The sequence below is a fragment of the Mizuhopecten yessoensis genome, unplaced genomic scaffold (assembly GCF_002113885.1).
Source record: "Mizuhopecten yessoensis strain PY_sf001 unplaced genomic scaffold, ASM211388v2 scaffold10603, whole genome shotgun sequence".
Lineage (NCBI taxonomy): Eukaryota > Metazoa > Mollusca > Bivalvia > Pectinida > Pectinidae > Mizuhopecten > Mizuhopecten yessoensis.
Window position 1 is genome coordinate 2,203,211 of NW_018408629.1, and position 21,397 is coordinate 2,224,607.

The 21,397-nt window shown below is 34.9% G+C and overlaps 2 protein-coding genes across 2 annotated transcripts in view; one reads left to right on the plus strand and one right to left on the minus strand.

Annotated features, from left to right (window-relative positions):
- The first annotated feature begins 1,536 nt into the window (after positions 1-1,536).
- LOC110461375 (flotillin-2-like) lies at positions 1,537-17,313 on the plus strand. Its single transcript, XM_021514825.1, has 9 exons — positions 1,537-1,653; positions 3,802-3,883; positions 4,783-4,997; positions 7,764-7,996; positions 9,166-9,285; positions 10,433-10,647; positions 10,977-11,160; positions 11,564-11,707; positions 11,955-17,313. The coding sequence occupies exons 1-9, from the start codon at positions 1,605-1,607 to the stop codon at positions 11,985-11,987; spliced, it is 1,275 nt and encodes a 424-aa protein (XP_021370500.1). The 5' UTR covers positions 1,537-1,604; the 3' UTR covers positions 11,988-17,313.
- A 1,737-nt stretch (positions 17,314-19,050) lies between these two features.
- The window catches only part of LOC110461377 (actin-related protein 2/3 complex subunit 3-like), a 12,086-nt gene continuing 9,739 nt past the window's right edge, over positions 19,051-21,397 (minus strand). Inside the window, exons 6-7 of the mRNA XM_021514827.1 lie at positions 20,951-21,045; positions 19,051-20,181 (exon numbers count right to left, since the gene is read on the minus strand). Of these exons, the coding sequence (XP_021370502.1) occupies positions 20,119-20,181; positions 20,951-21,045 (158 nt within the window). The 3' untranslated portion in view covers positions 19,051-20,118. The remainder of the gene's footprint in view (positions 20,182-20,950; positions 21,046-21,397) is intronic.

The window sequence follows — 21,397 nt, forward strand, 5'->3', positions numbered from 1 at the left end:
AAGAAACTTTATTTGATGCAATATTTTGATAATGAGTAATAACTCTTTATCTTATATAATAATTGTTCCTTTTCTGTATTCACAGCATTGCAGATATATCGTTGTATTATCTCTCCTACTATACAATCCCGTTTGTTGTAGCATGTCGTGTTTATAGTTTCTCTGTTTCACGGGGCAATATTGAAAATTGTATTTATATCTAAATAATTGAAAATAAATAAATATAGCAAGGGGAAGATGCCTGCATTTCTTTTAATAATATTACAATTAATAACTGATTTCTTTGGTGGTGTTTTACTATCTCGCGTGCACTCACAGTGGGACATGGGTGTCAGACAGCATTGTTGAATCACTGAGGATCATGGAAGATGGCAATTGACCCAAACCAGTATGTAGAATGCTTCCTGATTGGTCTTTACAGGCCTTTGACTGCTTGCCACATTCATGATCTTTATCTCAAACTCATGACTCTGCAGAAGATCGGAAAACAATGTGTAAAACTAGGAAGGCAAGGTACACCAGACAGTTTATGTATCTGTACACGGGATTGAGTTGCTCAATACTAGGCCCTATACTATTTAACGCATTTCTAAACTTACAACAACTACGCAGAAACGTATTATTAAAATTACTACAAACAGACAGCGACACATCCATACATTTTGCAAACATATACAGGCAAGCACAGAAAGTTCAAATGACGATATCACATTAGAAATACAGCCGGGAAGCTATTCGGACAAGTAAAATTATTAGACGTTCAACTCAACTTTCACACTCATGTCGCGATATGCAAAGAGGCATCCACAAAATTAAGTTACTTATCAACATTACAGGAAAGCAACCAACGGGAGTAAGTGCTAGACAGTTGTAAAAATGTAGAAATTTAGTGTTTTGTTAATTATTATTAAAGATTGTAAGAATAGCGGTTAATGCGTTTAATTTATAAGTTTTTTTCTTTGAATCCCCACATTGTAATAATAATATAAGGAATAGGTATATCGAAAATATTAATGTTATGAATATAGATGGATGTGCCATATTGATTTACGTGTCCTACTCTTTGGACTAATTAAGGTGCCGTAATACTGAATTATTCAGACACGTGCAATATTGCATCCTGTCCAACAATAGATTTAAATCAATACTTATGGAATGGTATACACGGACTCGTTATAAATCTATAATCCCCTTCGTGGTACACCACAACGCATTGTTTTTGTTCGATTTACATGATCGACGTTCACAGCACTTTGTGTATTATATATTTGTATTTGCTTTCCTATTGGTTCTGATAACTCACGTCTACAGGCCTATTCTAAATTATAAAAACAAGTGGGTTTTTTTGTTACTTAAGTTACATTTTGATTAAACATAAAATATGTTCAGATTTACATTTTATCATGTTACTATTTTTACTGATGAAACTAAAACTATCGTTATATATAATTATGTTAATTTATTTTCAAGATTTCCGGATAAGTTTGTCCGACATACGGGCATGTCATTTTGATTACACGCTTCAGTCTGTTTACTGCTAATTTGCATATGCTATAGGCCTAGTATTTACATACGGCTGCAACAACAAAGTTGGAAACCGAAAGATGGGGAACATTCACACTGTTGGGCCCAGTGAGGCTTTGGTAATTTCAGGTAAGTTTATAAAAATGTGAAGGTACATTTTCTCATCGTCAACTGGAATGCATAATGGTAATGCCAGAAGACGAAAGTCGGTCAGTTGATGAGATTCCGGCTGACCCATCCATGGCTGTATATTTAACATGTTTCTTACCGTGACCTGTGGCAAATAAACATATTTGCAACTTAAAGTTTTATTAGGCATTGCTTATTAATGTCTTATTTTATATACATCGTTACTTTTGATCGATTTAACACAGTCGCTGCAGATTCTCTGATGGGACCCAGAGAGGGTGTGTCGACATCGGTATGCGAATCCCTCATCTGTAACTGGAAATATGTATCTCGTATTTCACTTATTTGGAGCGATCAAATTTCAGTTGTAAGCTTTCTAGAGTTCTTAAATTATTCGAGGTTAAATAATTGGGAAAATACAGTTTTAAATGATATTTTAGCATTAATACTTGCAAGTCACGGGAAAGCAGTTGCGCAATTTTCTTGTTAAATTTCAAAATACTAATCAAGCCTCTTATCAAGGATGTTAGCCTAAATAGATCGAGCAACGTATATTGTAATGTTGATTACATAACCATTGTGTTTTTATTATGATCAGATAATCATATAACTAACAAATAATTATTGTTTAGAAATTATGATTTAATTTTTACATTGAATTTTTCTTATTAAGGAAAAATAAATCAGATTTTTACTGTAACATGCCGATGTAATGTTATATAATGATGAGATGTTTTTATTCTGAAAGGTCAACTAACAAGTGAAAAAAACCCCACTTATTTGTGTAAATCTAAACTTAAGTGTACAGACTACAGTAAACTGCCAAAACTAATTCAATGTGCCTTTAAAAAAAGAATGTACTTCTGTTCATTATTTTTTCAATATCTTTGCCAGGGGTCGAACCTGGGACCCTGAGTTTATTAGCCTTATGTGTTACGTGATGGTGAGAAAGACATTTTCTCTAGATCTACAACTGTACTAAGCCAGTCAGTAGAAAACAAAACTAGTATTTAACCAGGGACTGGGTGACATACAAAATAAATATGAAATTACAAATTTAATTATCATTCAATTTTTACTGAACTCTACTGAATTGCAATGCACTTGTTACATGAATTATTATGAAGAATGCCACTCCAAAAGCATATGGGGCTGCAGTGGCAAAGTGGTAAGGCGTCTTACATTCTGCTACCACTAGCCCTCCACCACTGGGTCATTGTCATGAAACCTACGTGGGGCAATCGCCAGGTACTGGCCGTAGGTCAGTGTATTTTTCTCTGGGAACTTCAGCTTTCCTCCACCATCAATACCTGGCACATCCTTTCAAATGACCATAGCTGTTAATAGGATGTTAAACACAAACAAACCAAACCAAATGCATATGTTGTTCCCCAAATTATATATATTCATATATGATTATAATTGAATTTCCAAGATAAAATTGTAATGCCTTAAAAAACAATTATTAAGGTAAAGAAAATGAAAGCATAACAAAAGGAAAATTCAGAAAAATTCAGTTGCTGTGTATAAATTTTTTATGTGATTGAATTCGTTTTTACAAACTAATTCAATGAAAAATTGTAGAAGGTATTAGTGTGGCTGTGTAGCAGGTTGGAAAGCTTGGAGTCTCAGGTTCAATCCAAGTTTAAAGCACACTACCTTCTTAGTTTTACAAATGGTGTCTAGATCTGTGGCCCTTGTGATGATTTGCTAATTGGGTTGTGATGTTCAAGGCCATGTACACATGAACAAAAAGGGCTTGGAAGATATGGAAGTCTGTCATTGGTTCAGTCGACCCTGGTGGAGAAACACTTTGACCTGCTGGCTACATGTAGATTTATTCTAAATGAAAATAATCTTGAATGATGAGACTATTTTTACCCATGATGCTTAAATGTTTGTCAAAATGTGATGATGAAGTATTAGATTTATCGTGCTTTAAGAAATTGGGCTTGAGCACAAAATCTGAGTTTGAGCATAAGAACGGTTTTAGGAATACAGGCTCTGATCTTTGTTGACATATAAATGGTTAGTATACATATGCATGGACAACAATAAAGTGCAGTACATTGTTATTGTACATAAATCATTGTCTTGTGGTATTAAGATGACATACTAATACATTTTTGTTATCTCCCCTGTAAACAGGAGGATGCTGGGGGGGGACTGCTCGTAAGATGATTGTCGGCGGCTGGGGTTGGGCCTGGTGTCTTGTCACAGATGTACAGACGTAAGTATATATACAGTGTATGTGCATCGTAAAACTGAACCAACTCTGTTTTCTCAAAGTTTTCAATCAGTTGTTGAGTTTGTAATCAAAATATAATTAAGGATAATGGAGTTTGGTAACAAATTATATAAGTCTTAATCATTCAAAGTAATTGATTAGATTCATCCAAGATAAACCTGGTCCCAGTATTGATCCACATGTGTGTATTTAATTGTTAATTAGTATTTATTGTTTGGAAGTAATGAGTCCAGCCAAACCAGAATTCAACAATTGACCCTCAAAATTACAGACACTACTGCGACTACAGCATAAATATGTTTGTCACTGGCAATTAATTGTAATCCAGTCCTGATCCTGTACACATCTTATTAATGATTCCTTACAATTGGTTAATTATAACTTAAATTTTGTATTGCTTGTCCACCTAGTACCATCCTCTCAATACCCAAGGGTAACACTCACTTTCGCTCACTGCACCCCTGCAGGAATATGTAAATTGTAATAGAAAAATCAAACACTAGCTATTTGATTGGTTCTGGGTAAAAACTCCTGACCAATTGCTCCTTTCAAGATTACAGAGAAGCACAACCAGCTTCAAAACCAATCAATTTTACAGTAATGCGACTGAGATTCGTTTAATGTACATCAAAGCACCAAACTAGTCTTCTTATCATATCCACCAGGTGGTGCACACTAGTACTGAGCCTTCGATTTTGCTTTGACATGATATTCCAGGTACGCAGAGAGCGAAAGCGAGCGAAACTCCTGGAGTATCGAGGATGTCATAGTACAAATGTATACCTTGATAAATTACAATAAAAAACCACCAATAACTATGTATTTATGAAATTATGACACTCATACAAAAAATTGAAATATGTTGATCTGTTTTAACCCAGAATCTCCCTGGAGGTAATGACCTTGAACCCTGTGTGTGAGAGCGTGGAGACGTCCGAGGGTGTCCCCGTTACAGTGACAGGGGTCGCCCAGTGTAAGATTATGCGGGAGCCAGAGATCCTGAAGACGGCCTGCGAGCAGTTCCTCGGCAAATCTGTCCAGCACATAGAACATGTCATCCTCCAGACTCTGGAAGGCCATCTCCGTGCTATCTTAGGTAGGTTTTTCTGTAGCCAGACTCTGGAAGGCCATCTCTGTGCTATCTTGGGTAGGGTTTTCTGTAGCCAGACTCTGGAAGGCCATCTCCGTGCTATCTTAGGTAGGGTTTTCTGTAGTGATTTATAAGAATATGAGCTAGGAAATAGTGTCACTAGGAAATTCACCATGGATCCTTTAACAAGTACTGAAGTAGTATATATATATATTCTTAATTTATACTAACGTTGTTGCTAGCTTATGCATATTTTACATCTTTAACATCCTCAGCAAGGTCCATTTATATTTAAAGGACTCATTCCTAATTGATTTTCTTTTCTTTTCGATTTGCTCCTTTAAAAGTCCTAATTGGAAAATTTAAAAACATACAATGTAAATGAGTTCTCAAAACGCGTTATATGTAGGAACTAGGAAGGACAGAATGATCCTGCTGTCTTAAAGATAAGCTTAAATATAAGTCTAATGATCCTTCAGATTTCATCATTTCCCAAAACGGTTCTTATGTTGATAATTTTTTCCCCAATTTCATCCCCATAAACCCCTGGTTATAGTGTACATCAAAAAAAGGAGCCTCACCAGTAATTAACATATTTATTGCCCCAAATTTGAGCAGAGGATTAAGCACAAGTTATATCAACTTATCAACGGCTTTTTCTCTTAATACAGTACATATTGATATTTACATGATAACATTTAACAAGGCATATATAGTATATTTTACAATTATTATATTTTACTTAAAATCTGTTGCTGGATTTGATGAAAAGTTGCATGTGTCTGAATACTTCTGTATTGGTATCTACGGACAGATTTTCATTCCCGAATATAAACGAGTTTATGTTTTAAAATAGCGTAATTTGTGCTGTATTATAAAGTTTACATTCTAAGAAAAATGACCAACATCCTCACAGGAATGTCCACAAGCGCATGATGGCTTATCAACAATCTTAACACGGAACAAATCATTTTTCAAAGAGCTGCACTGATGCCTGAGTTTCGTATGTAATATGTTTAAATTGCGTTCGCCAAAATTATAATAAGATGGTGGAGACGAATTTGCACCACTGAATATAGCAGAATTTAAAAGTATTTAACGATGGCAATGTTCTTATTGTATTGTCGAACGAATTCCAAAGACGTAAACTTGATGGCAAAATAAGAAGAGTTGCTTGAGGAGAGTCTGAAAGAAGAAATATTGTAATCCTATTGGTTCCTTAAATTGTACCGATTCTTGTTAACCACTGTGTTTGGCAAAAGGGCCAATAAATAGCTGGGGGTTAAGTTGTTTTTCATTTTATATAAAATATTCAATTTTCGCCTTTTTCTCCTCTCTGATAATGTTTCTAAACCCATTTCAAGATATAATGAATCATTACTTGTATAAGAAGGCAGTCCTGTTATAACTCGAGCCGCCTCTCTTTGAGCTTTCTCTTATTTCTCAGATTCCCATAATTCACAGGCATATTCAAAAACTGGTAAAATGAAAGATTTACAAATTTTTAAAAGTGAATCTCTTTTCAAGAAGTATTTGAGTTTTCGTAAAACATTAAAACATTAATCTTTTTCATAACCGAACTATAAACTGCCTCAACATGACTTCCCATTTTCTATTGAATTGAAATTTACTCCTAAATGTCTATGTACGTCTGTAAAATTAAAAAAATTTCGCATCAAACATCAAATCCAAGTCGTCGTCAATATCGTTTGCATTTGAAATAAAAAGAACGTCCGTTGTTTTTGAGGATTAAAAGAAACCAACCAACGTTTAGCCCACTGATTTACAGATTCTAGGTCCTTGTTGAGAACAGTCTGTATTTCATAGCATGAAAATCTGCAAATAACCTGTTGGCCGAATCAAGTACATCAGTAATATCATTAATATATATCCAAAAGAGAAGCGGCCCGAGCATTGACCCTTTAGGTACACCTGCGTCAATATTACCTAGTTCCAAAAATGAATTTCTGATTAAAACTTTCTGTTTGCGCCTTTATAAATAATTTTCGAGCCAATGCAATAGTTCCCCTGAAATTCCGTACGCTTCTAACTTTGCTATCAAGCCCCTGTGCCAAACACGATCAAACGCCTTTGATATATCACAAATAATAATGCAGGTATGTTTTATTTCTTCTAAAGCAATACAAATATTATGGTAAGTTTCAATAAGTTGATAAACAGGAGAATGACAAGGCATACAACCTTACTGGTATCGATAAAACAAGCGATTTTCCAAAAAGTAATTATACAAGTGTTTGTAAACTACACGCTCAAACACTGTACCAACTGTAGATAGTAGGGGTATAGGTCTATAGTTACACGGCGTATGACAATCACCCTTTTCGAAAAGCGGCATAACAGTTGCAAGTTTCCATTTATTTGAACAACAAACGAAGAAAGTGACATGTTAAAAAGTATTTAAAGTGGTTTGCAGATGGAGTTAATAGCAGTATACTTCAGCACATGATGACTAATCCCCTCCCCTCCCTAAGCTTTCCCTAGCTTTAAAACTTGTAAAACATCTTTTATTTTTGAATGATTTAACCGCAAAGATACAAAACGTTTATCTGTTTTGGATTCAATCAACGGAACTGGAATATCAACATCATTAACACGGGTTATACTACAAAAATATTTTTTAAGTAAACAGGCTTTATCGTCATCCTTTGAAAAAGTACTATTTGTCGCTGGGTCCGTCATTGAAGGAATGTTTTGATAATGTCCACCGGATTTTAACATATTTCAACTGTGTCGAATAATTGTGTTCCTCAGGTACACTGAGTGTAGAAGCTATCTACCAGGACCGAGACCAATTTGCTCAGTTAGTCCGAGAAGTTGCCTCCCCTGACGTAGGAAAGATGGGTATTGAAATTCTGAGTTTTACCATCAAAGACATCTTCGACAATGTGCAGTACTTGCAGTCCTTGGGAAGAGCACAGACTGCCAATGTCAAACGTGATGCAGACATAGGTGTCGCTGAGGCTAGTAGAGATGCCGGAATCAGGGTAGGTTTCCATAGTTAAATTAAAATGCAATGCTTTTGATTTAACTCATTCACCCCTGAAATTTCATAATGAACTATTCCAACCTTTGAATTGGAAGAGTTCATTTGTGTCTTCAGGGATGAATGAGTTAATACTGTAAACAAGGAAATATTCATAGCAGTTTAACTTTCTCCTTCCTTAATGAGGGAAGATTTATCTTACTGATAAGTACACAGTATATACTGGTACAATATATTATAGTACACAGCATGTACACTATATATTAAGTATGTGAAGGATGAAGTTGACACTGGTTATACTGGTTTTCACAGTAAAGGGTTTGATGGAGTGAACAATCGACTCGTATGATGTGTTTAATCTATTTAGGTAACAGACCAAAAACTAAAAATGTCCTTTGCACCTAGCTAGGTTTGCAGTAGTTTTGTGTTTGTAAAAAATGCACATTAGTTAATCACGATATGTTGATTTTTTATTTTTATTTTATTTTTTACGATGTCTCCATATCATTTACTGGTACGTGTAACAAATAATACTTTATTTGATAATGTACATTTACATAAAATCAGATTTAAAAGATTCTTAAATATGAATTGAACCTATTATCAAGTATACTGTAGTCAAATTACGGTAGTTATAAGTTCAAAAAAAAAAAGAAGAAAACTTGTGAGCTATTAAACCTCCTCTACTCATAGTTCATTAAAATTTCATGATCTTTTACTAAATATATAAATGATACCGTTGGAAGCACGGTCCCACTACAAACAGAACACAATACATCTCCAGCACACACACACAGGCATACACACATAGGTAGATATATATATAGCCAGGTGGCATAAGTCTAGTAGTTAGCACCTGATAAGGCAGCTCCTGCGAATTCCTCAATATTGTATTGATTAATATATATGCTTATTGTATTGACTGTATAAAATTGTATATCTATGTACTGTAAATCGCTTTAGAGTGGCTTATGTTAGCTAGATAGGGCACTATATCAAATGTTGTATATTTTATATAAATATGTGTCAATTCCCAAAAAAAAATGTAGCTGAAGTGTCAATATTTTGCTACACTTGGTTCCACTTTTCAGCCCATCAGTTTAAAAAAAAAAATAAGCACCTACCTGTAGTTAGTTTATTTTGATCTGATTGTGATGAATTTCGTGACAGGAAGCCGAATGTGACAACAAGAGAATGGATGCTAAATACAGGGCCGATGCCAAAATAGCCGACGCATCCAGAGAATACCAGATGCAGAAGGCTGGGTTTGATATGGAAGTCAATGCTAAGGTAAAATATATACAACCCTGATCAGTACTAGATACCTGTCCAATTGTTGTAGGGGCAAACTTTGAGTTCCTGGAACACATTGCTGGGTTTCAATGTTATACGACACCAGTAATACTAGGCAGTCCTATCTAACATTCTTGTGAGAAGGCACCACATTTACAGGGTTGATATTTATGTCACGTTTACAGGGTTGATATTTATGTCATGTTTACAGGGTTGATATTTATGTCGCGTTTACAGGGTTGATATTTATGTCACGTTTACAAGGTTGATATTTATGTCATGTTTACAGGGTTGATATTTATGTCATGTTTACAGGGTTGATATTTATGTCAAGTTTACAGGGTTGATATTTATGTCACTAATACATCACAGATAATTTGCTTTCATACAAAATTTTAGATTTCAGTGGTCATAGTTTTTTTATAACTGATTTGAACAAAGAGTAAGGAGTATTGTGCATCAGTTTCTTGATTATTTCTTGGTTGTTGTTTATATTGGCGTTTGATTTGATTTTAAGATAACACATTGAAAATGCAACTCAATGCACACCAAAATGGTGTCACCATGACCCCACTTAATCTTTGACTTTGAACTTAAATACTAATTTCCAAGTTCCAACACATATCACTCTCCGACTCATGTCAGAAGATCAAACTTGGTAGACAATAGAAATCACCCACACATACGCCACCAGCGACCAGTGACTTGATCTGCTGACTAAACTAAAGTCCTTAAAGGGAAGCAGTCACTTGCCAAAAAAAGATGAGATTGGACAACTACCAAAACATATTTGGCTGACTCCCAATTTCCAGCGCATATTTCAACCACAGATTCATGTATATGGAGATGAGTGTTTTCCATTCCAAAATGTGGTGACAGCAGCTTCAAATGACCTTTGACCTTGACCTCAAGTACTGATATATAGGTTTTCTGCATTGTAGAGTCTGGATAGCATTTAGAAAAGGCCCGTACCTCGCAAAATCAACTGTCCCACAAGAAAAAGTTACTGGCCAGGGCCAGAGGGCTATTGGCTTAACCAACCCATGCTAAAAAAGAAAAATTGCAAGATGATTGTTAAGCAACTTTGAGTGTGACATCATAATAGCATATTAATAACATATAGAATTGTTTCTTCATTGTATAGAAAGCTGAGGCTGAATTAGCATATGAGCTGCAAGGGGCCAAGGAGAGGCAGAGGATCAGAGCAGAAGAGATTGAAATTGATGTTGTGGAGCGAAAGAAGCAGATTGACGTTGAGGAAAAAGAAATCTTGAGAAAGGAGAAGGAACTGATGGCTACTGTGAAGCGACCAACAGAGGCATCAGCTTACAAAACTGAACAACTTGCAGAGGGTAGAAGGTTGGTACAGTACAGTACGCCTACATCTTGACATGTTGTTACAGCTGTCAAATTATCAATGTTTACCGCAATTTCTTATGTACGCCCTCTTATCATGTGGTATGCGCATCTATATCCTGGTCAAATCCAGCGAGAAAATGTTTCTCGAAAACAATGTATATACATATGTCCTTACTTCCTGTTATAATGAACATATTTAGGATGTGCTTCGGTTAAAAAAGTGGTGGTTTGTTTCCAAGATTTAGTAATGCATTCTAAAACCAGACACAGACTTGTCCACCTACTAGAGAAAGATTTTTGATGAATTAACACTTGTGTATTAAATCCAGGACCCAGACCGTGGAGGCAGCCCGAGCTGATGCCGAGAGGATCCGACTTATTGGTGGGGCTGAAGCCGCAGCCATAGAGGCAGTCGGTAAGGCTGAGGCCGAGAAGATGAGACTAAAGGCAGCAGCTTACAAACAGTACGGAGACGCTGCTATGCTGAGTATGGTGTTGGAAACTCTACCCAAGGTAAAATGTTATTAGCCTCCACAGCTCTTGGCTCCAAAAGATTTATTTTAACCCAGCCCAAGTTGTTGTCTTGATTTTCTAGAATGTCTTTTTTTTTTTATTACGTTTGATATACATTTCAGTTTTGTTTTATTTAGGAATATGAACTGATTTGAACAGAGGATTTTATATATATAAAAAAAATACTTTAGACTCAATTTGAAACAACAAATAGATGGTGATTGAAGTGTTACTGTGTATGATTTTTTTTTCTTACCTGATTTTTCAATTGTATGAAAATGATCATATTTCTCACCCAAGGTTCTTTCCTTAAGAAAATTAGAAAAAAGAGCTAGTCTCTGAAAGATTTGTTTTACTACGCTCAGTTACACATGAATACTTTATGTGGAAATTTTGTTTCTAGATTGCTGCTGAAGTGTCGGCACCATTGTCGAAGACGGAAGAAATTGTCATGATTGGAGATGACCGCACCACAAGCGAGGTCAGCCGACTGATCAGTCAGCTCCCACCAGCTGTGCAGGCCTTGACCGGGGTAGATCTGTCAAAGGTAGGCTGTGCTGCTTGTTTTAACACTCTTCAGATTATAACCTTATACATGTGAAAGTAATTTTCATTATATATTAAGTAGAGATTGTTCATTAAACACAATTTTGTCAATAATCTACTAATGATAATTATAAATATTGTGTGAGATTTTGATTAGGAATCTATTAGGATTATCAAAACGTAATCATATTATCAAAATTAAGAACTATTGTTTTATAGGAATTAACTGTCATTTATTTTCTTCACAGGTTCTTGCTAAGGTTCCGGGCGCCACCTCATAAACATAATCACCAGTCGTTGTTGCAGCAAAATATCAAGGCCACTCCCTTTTACCCATTTCAAACTTGAAGAGGAGGATTACCTCTGCTAAAAACAATACACAAAACTATTTCGGTGAAGAACGGCAGTACGGTTATACAGGGGTAAACGCCAACAAAAACAACAGGATAATATACATGGAGTAGTCTTGTGTGATTTTTTCTCATCGCTGGATGGGTTACTAGCTGACCTGAGTCACCTTTTCTGAACTTTGTACGTCAGTTTCCAAGTGTAGTTGTCCTTTTATTTGCATGCACCGTGTATATGATAATGTAATTGTATTTGGACTTACATGATTTTCTTGCAGATACAGAGATACCTCCGCCCTCAAGTACGGGTTTGGACTCCCTAGTTTTACCGCAATCGGGCGAGTCCATGTAAAAACAAGGGTGGAATCATTTATTTTATTCAGATTTTTAAAATAGAAAATCAGTATCATCGCTAAGTTCTGATTGGACCAGAAAAATAACTATGGTGTTATGGCACCTTCCACAATCAAGTCTGATATTATTTGAGATTTAATATGAAAAAATCTTCAAAAAACATGCAATAATTGTATAGTTTTTGTCAGGGTCTTCATTGAGAGTTATTCCAGATGTGAACAAATAATGTATTTTCAAAATAGGATTTAATAAGATCTTTTGAGACTGAAATAAATTGATCTTGTCACATCATGATAGACTAATTTGTTTGTGGTATTAGTTAACCAAAGTATGTTAATTAGATCTCATTTTCCATTGCTGTATAGGTATAGATTTAACCCCATGTTTTTACTTTGTTGTTCTTGGTTTAAATCAAAGTTTTAAGAAGCAGAAACATGTTTACCTATGGGCAATTGTTAATGTCAGGTTATGTGACATCATCTGTGCCGAAACAACAAAAACGTCTAGCTGAGGATATGTTTAAAATGGCATAATTATGAATATTTGGGAAAAAATGGATTCTTCACAGAATGTTTCGGAAATTTGAGATATTTACAATCCAAATTTTACTTAATTTTATAACACCAAAATAATATTTCGTATTTGGTTGATTTGATTTACCTGTGTATTTACAGATGATATCAAGTGAAATCAATGTGTTGTGTGTCGGAACAAACTTTAACCCTTTCATCCCTATGTAACTTTAATAAACTCTACCATGCATTGATCTGGATAAGTCCATTATGGTCTACAGTGGTGAAAGGGTTAATTAGTGCAGGAAACCTGTACATGTATAATACGACAGATGTGAAAACACTGTTTGATTTTAGCTGAAATCTAATAAAAAGAAATAATTGAAAATGAAATAAAACGGCAGTAATTGCAAACCATTTTACAATCTTGTCTGCTGAATTATATATCATTATGAAAACAATGTGATCGCTCGTTTCATAATACTCAGTTTTCATCAAATGTTAAATGAGTGGAAAATGTTGTCTGAGTATAAACTTTCTTCCTACACACTTGGTTTATTTCTTTGTTACTGTCTACTTACAGTCCTCAGTCCTATATATATATATGTAAGTAGTATCCTAGTCAAATCAGGACTACAGTAATTATTCATTGTATATTTTTAATTTGTATTTTATTAAACCATCTTAACAACGGACGTGATGATTCTTAACTTATAAAAGGGTAAGCTGTCAACAACACTCACCTGTTTGAAAATTTACATCCGTAAAACCTACAAAAAAGGATAAAATGTCACTTGTCATAGAACATCTCTTTAATCTACGAGCATAACTTCTAGAAAGCCGTTAATTCTGTTTATAAGTCTGATTCTGGAACAAGAAAGCCGGAGCTATATTATACTGTTTCTATTGAGTAGCCCCCCTTTGGTTCATCATAGGTTCAGAACATATTTGTATATTTTTTTAAAAAGTTTTTGTTAGCTTTTCAAAAGTTTACTCCCCGATGATGCCTTCCTCATCGATACATCATCATATATCAGTAAAAACGATTTTAATGCTTTAATTTTCAACTAGACTGTGGCAGTTTATAACACCACAAGGCTGGAGTAGGAATATTTTAAGTATATAAGGAGTTTAAAAAAAATGTTTATGTACTGTTTTATGACGGGTCCTTGCATAATAACACGCAATCTGGATGGAGAGGAAGAAAACTGTTCAGTTGGTTCACTTGCCACCAGCTCATTGTTAGTTTACTTTATATTGACAGTAAAACCTCATTATGCTGCCACCATTTGTCCAGAGAAATGTTGGCACTATAAAGGGGTTTGGCGATAAATTGAAGGAAATGTCTGAAGGATTTCTTAAGAAAACGAGAAAAAAGGGACATTGAAATATGTTGGCGGTAAACAAAGTGACAAATGAAACAAGGGGTGTACTATCCAGGTTTTACTGTGTTTAACTAACTTGTCGTAACGTAAACAAGACTCTGTTTTTGGAAATCTTAAGTCAAACTATACCTTTTTCCCCACCACAGTGTTTTATGTATTACATTAGAAATTCTCAATTGATGTTGATAAAATTATGAAGATTTCGATTTCCTGTTATGTGTATTTATGACCTTTTTTGTTAGTTGTTAATTGTTTCTATTTTCTTCATTTTTGTGTCGCCTGCAACACAAGGCGACATATAGATATTACTCTGTCGGTGGCGTCAGTTGCGTCATCCGAAACAAGAGTTTCCATGCGTTCATTTCAGAAGTTTACGTGAATTTTTGGTGGAGTTATGCCCCTTTTATTGCCAAATAAGGGCATTGTGTAGCAAACGAAAGAACTTTTTTTTTTAATCGAATCCTTTCAAATTGTGAACCGTTATGCTAGAAACAATAATGTTCAACATATATTACAGGTTTTTCTGTCGAGTTTCAACTTTCTGCGTTTTGGCATATCTGTTTACGCGACAAGTCAAGCCAAAACACTTTTCTTACTAAAAGCGCTGAGCATACATCCACTCCCTAGGAATTCTTGTTCGAAAGCAGTGTTAACTTTTTCTTTGTTAGTTTTGAAACTTTTGATAGGAATTGGTCCAATTTGTTTAATAATTTCCTGGTGGTTCCCATGCTACTATTGGAACTCTTGTTTCCCTATCATTTGAAATGAATTGCTTATCCACCTAAGTAGTTTTTCATTAATTACTTTTTGCCTGAATGTGTCTTGCAATTTCATCAGGTATAGAACTGTGTACACAACATTTACTCAATCCAGCCAACAGAAAATAGAGTACCTATTCCAACTAAACATTAGGCTGTTGTAAAATTTTGAACTTTTTTCTATTGAGCAGCATTTAAGAAAATTGAAAAAACGTTTGTGGAAGTTTTACCTCACTTGTTCTTGTACTGTACTCCCATCTTCACTTTGTTGGATATAACCTCTGCATACAATATTGTTTTGTGTAATGTGTAGTATTCAAACCCTGCATCTATATATTAGCGAAATTATTAAGGAGATTTTGTACATTTTTACTGCTTTCTCCTGGTGAATTTGTGTAAATAACATCAGATATGTAACAGTAGCTTCTATAATCAAGCCAGGATTTTCTTCATATCATGAAAAAGTGATTACTTTTAATATTTCCTTTTTATCAGTATTGTCCAGTTTTACAATTTGTAATGTAACATTTTATATTGTGACATGTGATTTTTCAAATACATAGAAGACAATGACATTGATACCTGTATACAGAATTCAACATCAAATGAAGCAGAAATTAAGTGGGGTTTTTTGCCTCGCAAGTAAGTGATGCAGAGTATTAAATGTTAACATAATAAAGGAAATGTCACATTTAAAAATTACATTATATTGTCATTAATGTTGTCGAATATACTTGAGAATGTAATCTGTGTGGTTGTGCCTTGTGATTTTTGCAACTTAATTTAGATCATATTTTGCCAGCAAAATCAAGACATCAGGTCCGTCTTATAAAAATGAACTGTTAAAAAGGAATTTCTGTAGGAGAAGATTTCAACATTGTCAATGTTGATGTTTGTTCCTTGCAGTAAACAAGCCTTTATACTAGCTAAGTGTTTTTTGTTATTAAGACTTGTGGGTAAGTTGTAATAGATCACCATTGTTAACAATGCATTGGAGGCAGAATATTGGCCTTTTTGTTACGGTGTAATATTGAAAAATGTAAGGCTCCTCCGCCGACTTCTTCCGACACTAAATAGATTAGGGACTAATAATGCCTTCCTGTGTTACTTCTGAATTCCAGCTGTAGTCTAGTGTAGTCTTTTATAGATCAATGTTAGTGGCCAGTTAGTGGGTATCGTGTTGTGATTTAGGTGTACATGGATACTCTTCATCAAGTTCAAGTTGCTCATTTTCATTGACACCTTTTACTTACCTTTGTCAGTGGAAAAACTTTGTCATAACAGAATTCCTCATCGACACTTTCACTTCCTATGAACAAGGGAAAACTTGAGACTAAGCAGAAATTACCATTTAGCTAGGGGGGGGGGGGGGGGATCTATAATCAGATACCATTTTTAGTTCTCTATTCACAGGATATGAAGTTAAAATTTCATTCAAAAGAAATCTTTGTTATAACATGGTTTTATTTTTTACATACACCCCTTTTTGTTTCGCATTTTCCTAGGGCTTAACCATCCAAGACAAAAAGATTGAATTCAGATTATTTAAAAAAAAATTATTGGAATGATTAAAAAAAACCTTCATATCAAACTGATGCTACTTAATAGTTTTATTAGTTGAGTCCTGGTGTTTGCTTTGGAATGTTTGAATTCTCACCTGTTGGTACCAGTGCTTGTGGCAAATGCTGTGATAAACTATAAAGTACGATTTACTGGATTCCCATTGGTCATTGCATCACCTAGCCAGATGTACAATTGTTTGATTTGGGAGTTAAAAGGGGGAATTGTCGTCGTTAAAAAAGAAAACATGAACTTAATGAGGTTCCACTGTAAATATTCAGTAAAATGAGAATTTTTAGTATCTTCCCATTTACTAATTCTTCCCTACACTTTTAACATTCAATTTGGTAAGGTCCAAATGGGACTTTAGGTAGGGGTGAATGGGTTAAACATCATTGATTCTAACTTCTGTCATAGCATAATTTTAATACTAGCCTTATTATGGTGTACAGTCTTCATGTGCATCATTGTATCCTCATCAATTTCCTTGTAGGTTTGGGTTATTTCCTTACAAATATGATGAAACATAAGTCTGTAATTGTATATTGTATATCAGTAACTCCGTAACATCCGTGTGCATCTTCTCTGTATATTCAATGTTAATTGTATGATTACTGTAATATATACACGACGTAGTATCTCTATTTACATGAATTTGTTTACTATAATAATCATTAAAAAAATCAAAATCAAAAAGATGATCAGCTTGTCCTTAACAAACAATAGTCGCAATGGGTAAACTATCTTGACAGCAATCCTGAAGAATATGATTGGAAGTCAAGGTCAGCATTAAAGAAAATGAACGGTGACCAAACATGCTTCGACAACAATAGCAAGGTACTCGACGATTTCATACAGTAGTCAAATGCTCTTAAGTATTTGCCTTTTAACATGTCAATTATGCACAGTTTTAAACTTCGATATGCTCCTTTTAACGAAATGAGACATGCCTGTACCATGTACATATCAATCGGTATATAAGGATCTTAAATAGGTAAACAATTGTAGAACAACAAAGTTAGAAAAATGTATTAACGTTCGCTTGCTGCTTAATGTATGTAATTATAATGTGACGTTTGACGTTGAAAAGGTAACAATGGCAGCATTCTTTTGTTTCTCCAATTCATTGCAGATTACTATTTCTCCCATTTTGCCAAACCAGTATAACCAATTAAGGAAAAGTTAAAATAAAACTGCCTGCCTGATCGACCTCTTCACGTACGTCTACCTCCCAGGACATTTTTCAGTGAGATAGCACTATGAAAGTCAGTATCAGATCTGCCCTATTACAAGAAGGCAAGTACACCAATATACCCTGTCTCTGGCACACATGCACGCTTACATAAGCACATGGAGGCACGTCTTTAAATGACCTTGGCTGTTAATATGACCTGAATCGCTCACCTGGATATCTAAGCAATCATGGCAAAATATTCTCCAAATGAGATCCAAGGGAATATGCCAGACCCCAAGGCCAATCCTTGTAGCATATGTATATTAAACTTTTCATGCCCAGCAATTTTATGTATGGTTATGGGTTATGACTGCATTCGTCTCTTTTTGCCCAGCATTTGTATTTATAGTTTTGGGGTGGGGATCTCAACTGTTTCAAAGTTATGACCCAGGGGTTAAGTCTGCAAAGGTGGGGCAGACCCTGGGATCCATTCTAATATCATGACTGCATTAGTCTCTTTATGCCCAACAATTGTATATATAGTTTTGGGGTGGGGATCTTAACCATTTTGAAGTTATGGCCCAGGGGTTAAGTCTCCAAGGCTGGGGCAGACCCCAAGGCCATCCAGGAAGCATATGTGCATTCATTTCTTTATACTCAGCAATTGTATATATGTTTTTTTTTGGGCGGGGATCTCAACTGTTTCCAANGGGGGGGGGGGGGGGGGGGGTCAGCTCCACCATTTGTACAATTTTGAAAACCCACCACCTAGGGATGCTTCCAGTGAAATATGGTTGATATCCATCTCTTAGTTCCAGAGAAGAAGTCGCTTAAAGCAATATAGCCAAATTGCCCCCTTTTGGCCCCGCCCCTCAGCCCCCTGTAGGGTCAGCTCAACCATTTGTAAAGTTTTGAATCCCCACCACCTAGGGATGCTTCCAGTCAAATTTAGTCTAATTCCAATCAGTGGTTAAGAAGAAGAAGTCGTTCACAGAAATTATTGACGTACAGACGACGGACGCTACGGTATCGCATAAGCTCACCTTGGTCCTTCGGACCAGGTGAGCTAATAAAAAACAACAAAGCAAGGACCATTTTTTCCACTGATAAAGTTTCTCATGTTTTCAACATGTTTCAAACGTAAAATTGGTGCATGAACAAATTGATTTAGACGTCTTTTTTCGTTACACATCCATGATTTTCACATCGATGTCAAATAAACTTGAGAATAGGATATAAAATATGTTTGAATTTATTTATTAAATTTATTCAAAATATGAAAGTTCGTATTTAAAACATTTGACAAGTGTCTATTCAGAGGTTTCCTTGACAGAAACATTATTTTAGAACACAATTCACGTCAATGTTAGGAATTAACATGTGAGATATCTCAACAAATATCAATTTTCAAGCAGGATCGCAATAACATACAAACGTACTGGAACCAGAAAAGACAAAAAAAAAACCTTTTTATTTCAAAATGAAAATACACGTGATCTGTGAACAAAACACAGTATGACGTACAAGTGAGTTATTAAGCATCTAATACCAATACAACAATGTTCCCATTATTTAACATGGGGTACCAAGAACGTGAGATAGTAAATTATATCGAATTCTAGTAGTAACAGGTTGGTGATGTAGGGAAAACCCACAATGATTATAATGCATACTACACACAACAGAATATCCATATAGCAACAACAATGCGAATCACTTCATTAACCAATACTGGAGACATTTTTGTTCGCCTAGAGCAGATTTATCCAAAGAAGTTACATATTCACAGCGTATAAATAGAGATACCCTAAAATCTCAATTCTTAGGCGCGGTTTGTTTCCTATTTTAGTATGGAACCCCAGCCATTTTTAGAAGCCGGCTTATTTTCAAGACTCTTATTTTCGAAGTCTTTTACACCGGTAGCAATCGAAGGATTGTTTTGATGTCCTTCCTTTTTTGCACAGAAAATGAATGATATACAGGTTTATAAATGAACATATTCTTTTCTTTTATCGAATTGTTACAACATGTATAACAAAACTAGGCTATTTGACTGTTACCTGAAAACTTGTTTTTGCATACTGGCAACATTTTGCTCGTACCTTAAATCTAACGCATCTTTTAAAGACGGCCTATTATCAAAGACGGCTTATTTGCAAATCCGTCTTATTTTCAAGTCATGTTTTTAACGAGATTTCAGGGGGTATGCTACATTACTGGTAAAGTGAGAGTCCTTGATTTAATGGGTATGAATATATTTGTAAACAAGGTAACAATGGGCCCACTACATGATAAAATATGATGTCCATTTGTATTTGTTCCTTATTGTCCTGCAGGCGAAAGACTCATTTCCAAGAATTTTCTTTTCACAAAACACGTCCACCACTGAAAAGAGATAAGAAATCACAGTTGATAAAAGAGCATAGATATGAAATTAAACCAATGATTTGCGAAAAAATCCTTAACACAAAGTGAACAACGTTAGTTGTCTTCTCGGACAAGGAGTATATTGCATTTGGCATTTATATAAGACATGTATCGCTGTGTCCGCTACAATCCATTGCAACTGTTGGAATATTTGTCTTACCGTGCTCTGCACAATTAAAGTTTAACTTTTTACCCAATGTTGCCCAGTATGCCAATTTGATGGGCCATTAAGACTATAGCAAAACTTATCATAAACTAGAGAGAACAATAATTTCATATAAAATATATAATATGCGTGCTTCAACTTTTTAAAGGTTATTCTTAGAGACTAAAATGTTCTCGTAAAAAGGGGAGAAACGCATACTAGCTCTGGGTTTACAACTTCCCCACCCCTTATTCGGCATAACTATGTTGGTAAGCTTTCGAAAAATTATAACTTCTGCTTTACAAACCTTGCCCCCTAACCCCCACCACGAGGAAAAAAATAGATAAGGCTAAGACTAGTCATATTTGTTTTCGTGACTTTATAGAGCGAAATGTGAGGTCTAATTCGGTTAGTGCTGTGACAATTATTCATTATGTAAGTTAACGTAGAAATCCACTATGCAGCAACACCAACAAAATGTAGTTAATAGTCTTTCCAAACTGAAAAAGACGAGAAGTATTCAAGTCTTCTTTAATGCGATTTTTCAAAGAGAAAAGAAAATCAAGGACAGCGTTACTATACCTTGCTTGGTTTGTCTGTTTCAGAATCGATCACTTGTTCACACATACGAAGTGCTGTCTCTTGTCGGATCTGCTGGAGGTACGTCCTCATAGTATCTGTAAAATATATGGATATGTTACATAAATGTATACTGTACATCACTTCTCCCTTATATAACAAAATAATGCTTATATATGCTTTCGGAAAAAAACCATTCGGAAAATGTATGAGGTCAATGCCATTCCATTTGTTTCAATGTGTTGGATATCCTGTGCTGTGAGATATACGATCACGTATGTTATAAAAAATATCAAAACCTTTTTTTTTTTTTTTTTTTTTTTTTTAAATATACACAATGGCTTTATTGTTAATTTATTTTATATTTTACAATCATTTTGATCATGATTAGAGTTGTCTCCCTTGAAAAAAATCGAGACATTCTGCACGAAGATATTTTTTTTTTTTTTT

What these genes read in the sequence shown, in the direction of transcription:
- LOC110461375 (XM_021514825.1), top strand. Translation starts at nt 1,605, where the DNA reads ATGGGGAACATTCACACTGTTGGGCCCAGTGAGGCTTTGGTAATTTCA. An exon ending in TGAGGCTTTGGTAATTTCAG is followed by an intron (nt 1,654 to 3,801) that starts GTAAGTTTATAA and finishes CCCTGTAAACAG; the next exon opens with GAGGATGCTGGGGGGGGACT. An exon ending in CTTGTCACAGATGTACAGAC is followed by an intron (nt 3,884 to 4,782) that starts GTAAGTATATAT and finishes GTTTTAACCCAG; the next exon opens with AATCTCCCTGGAGGTAATGA.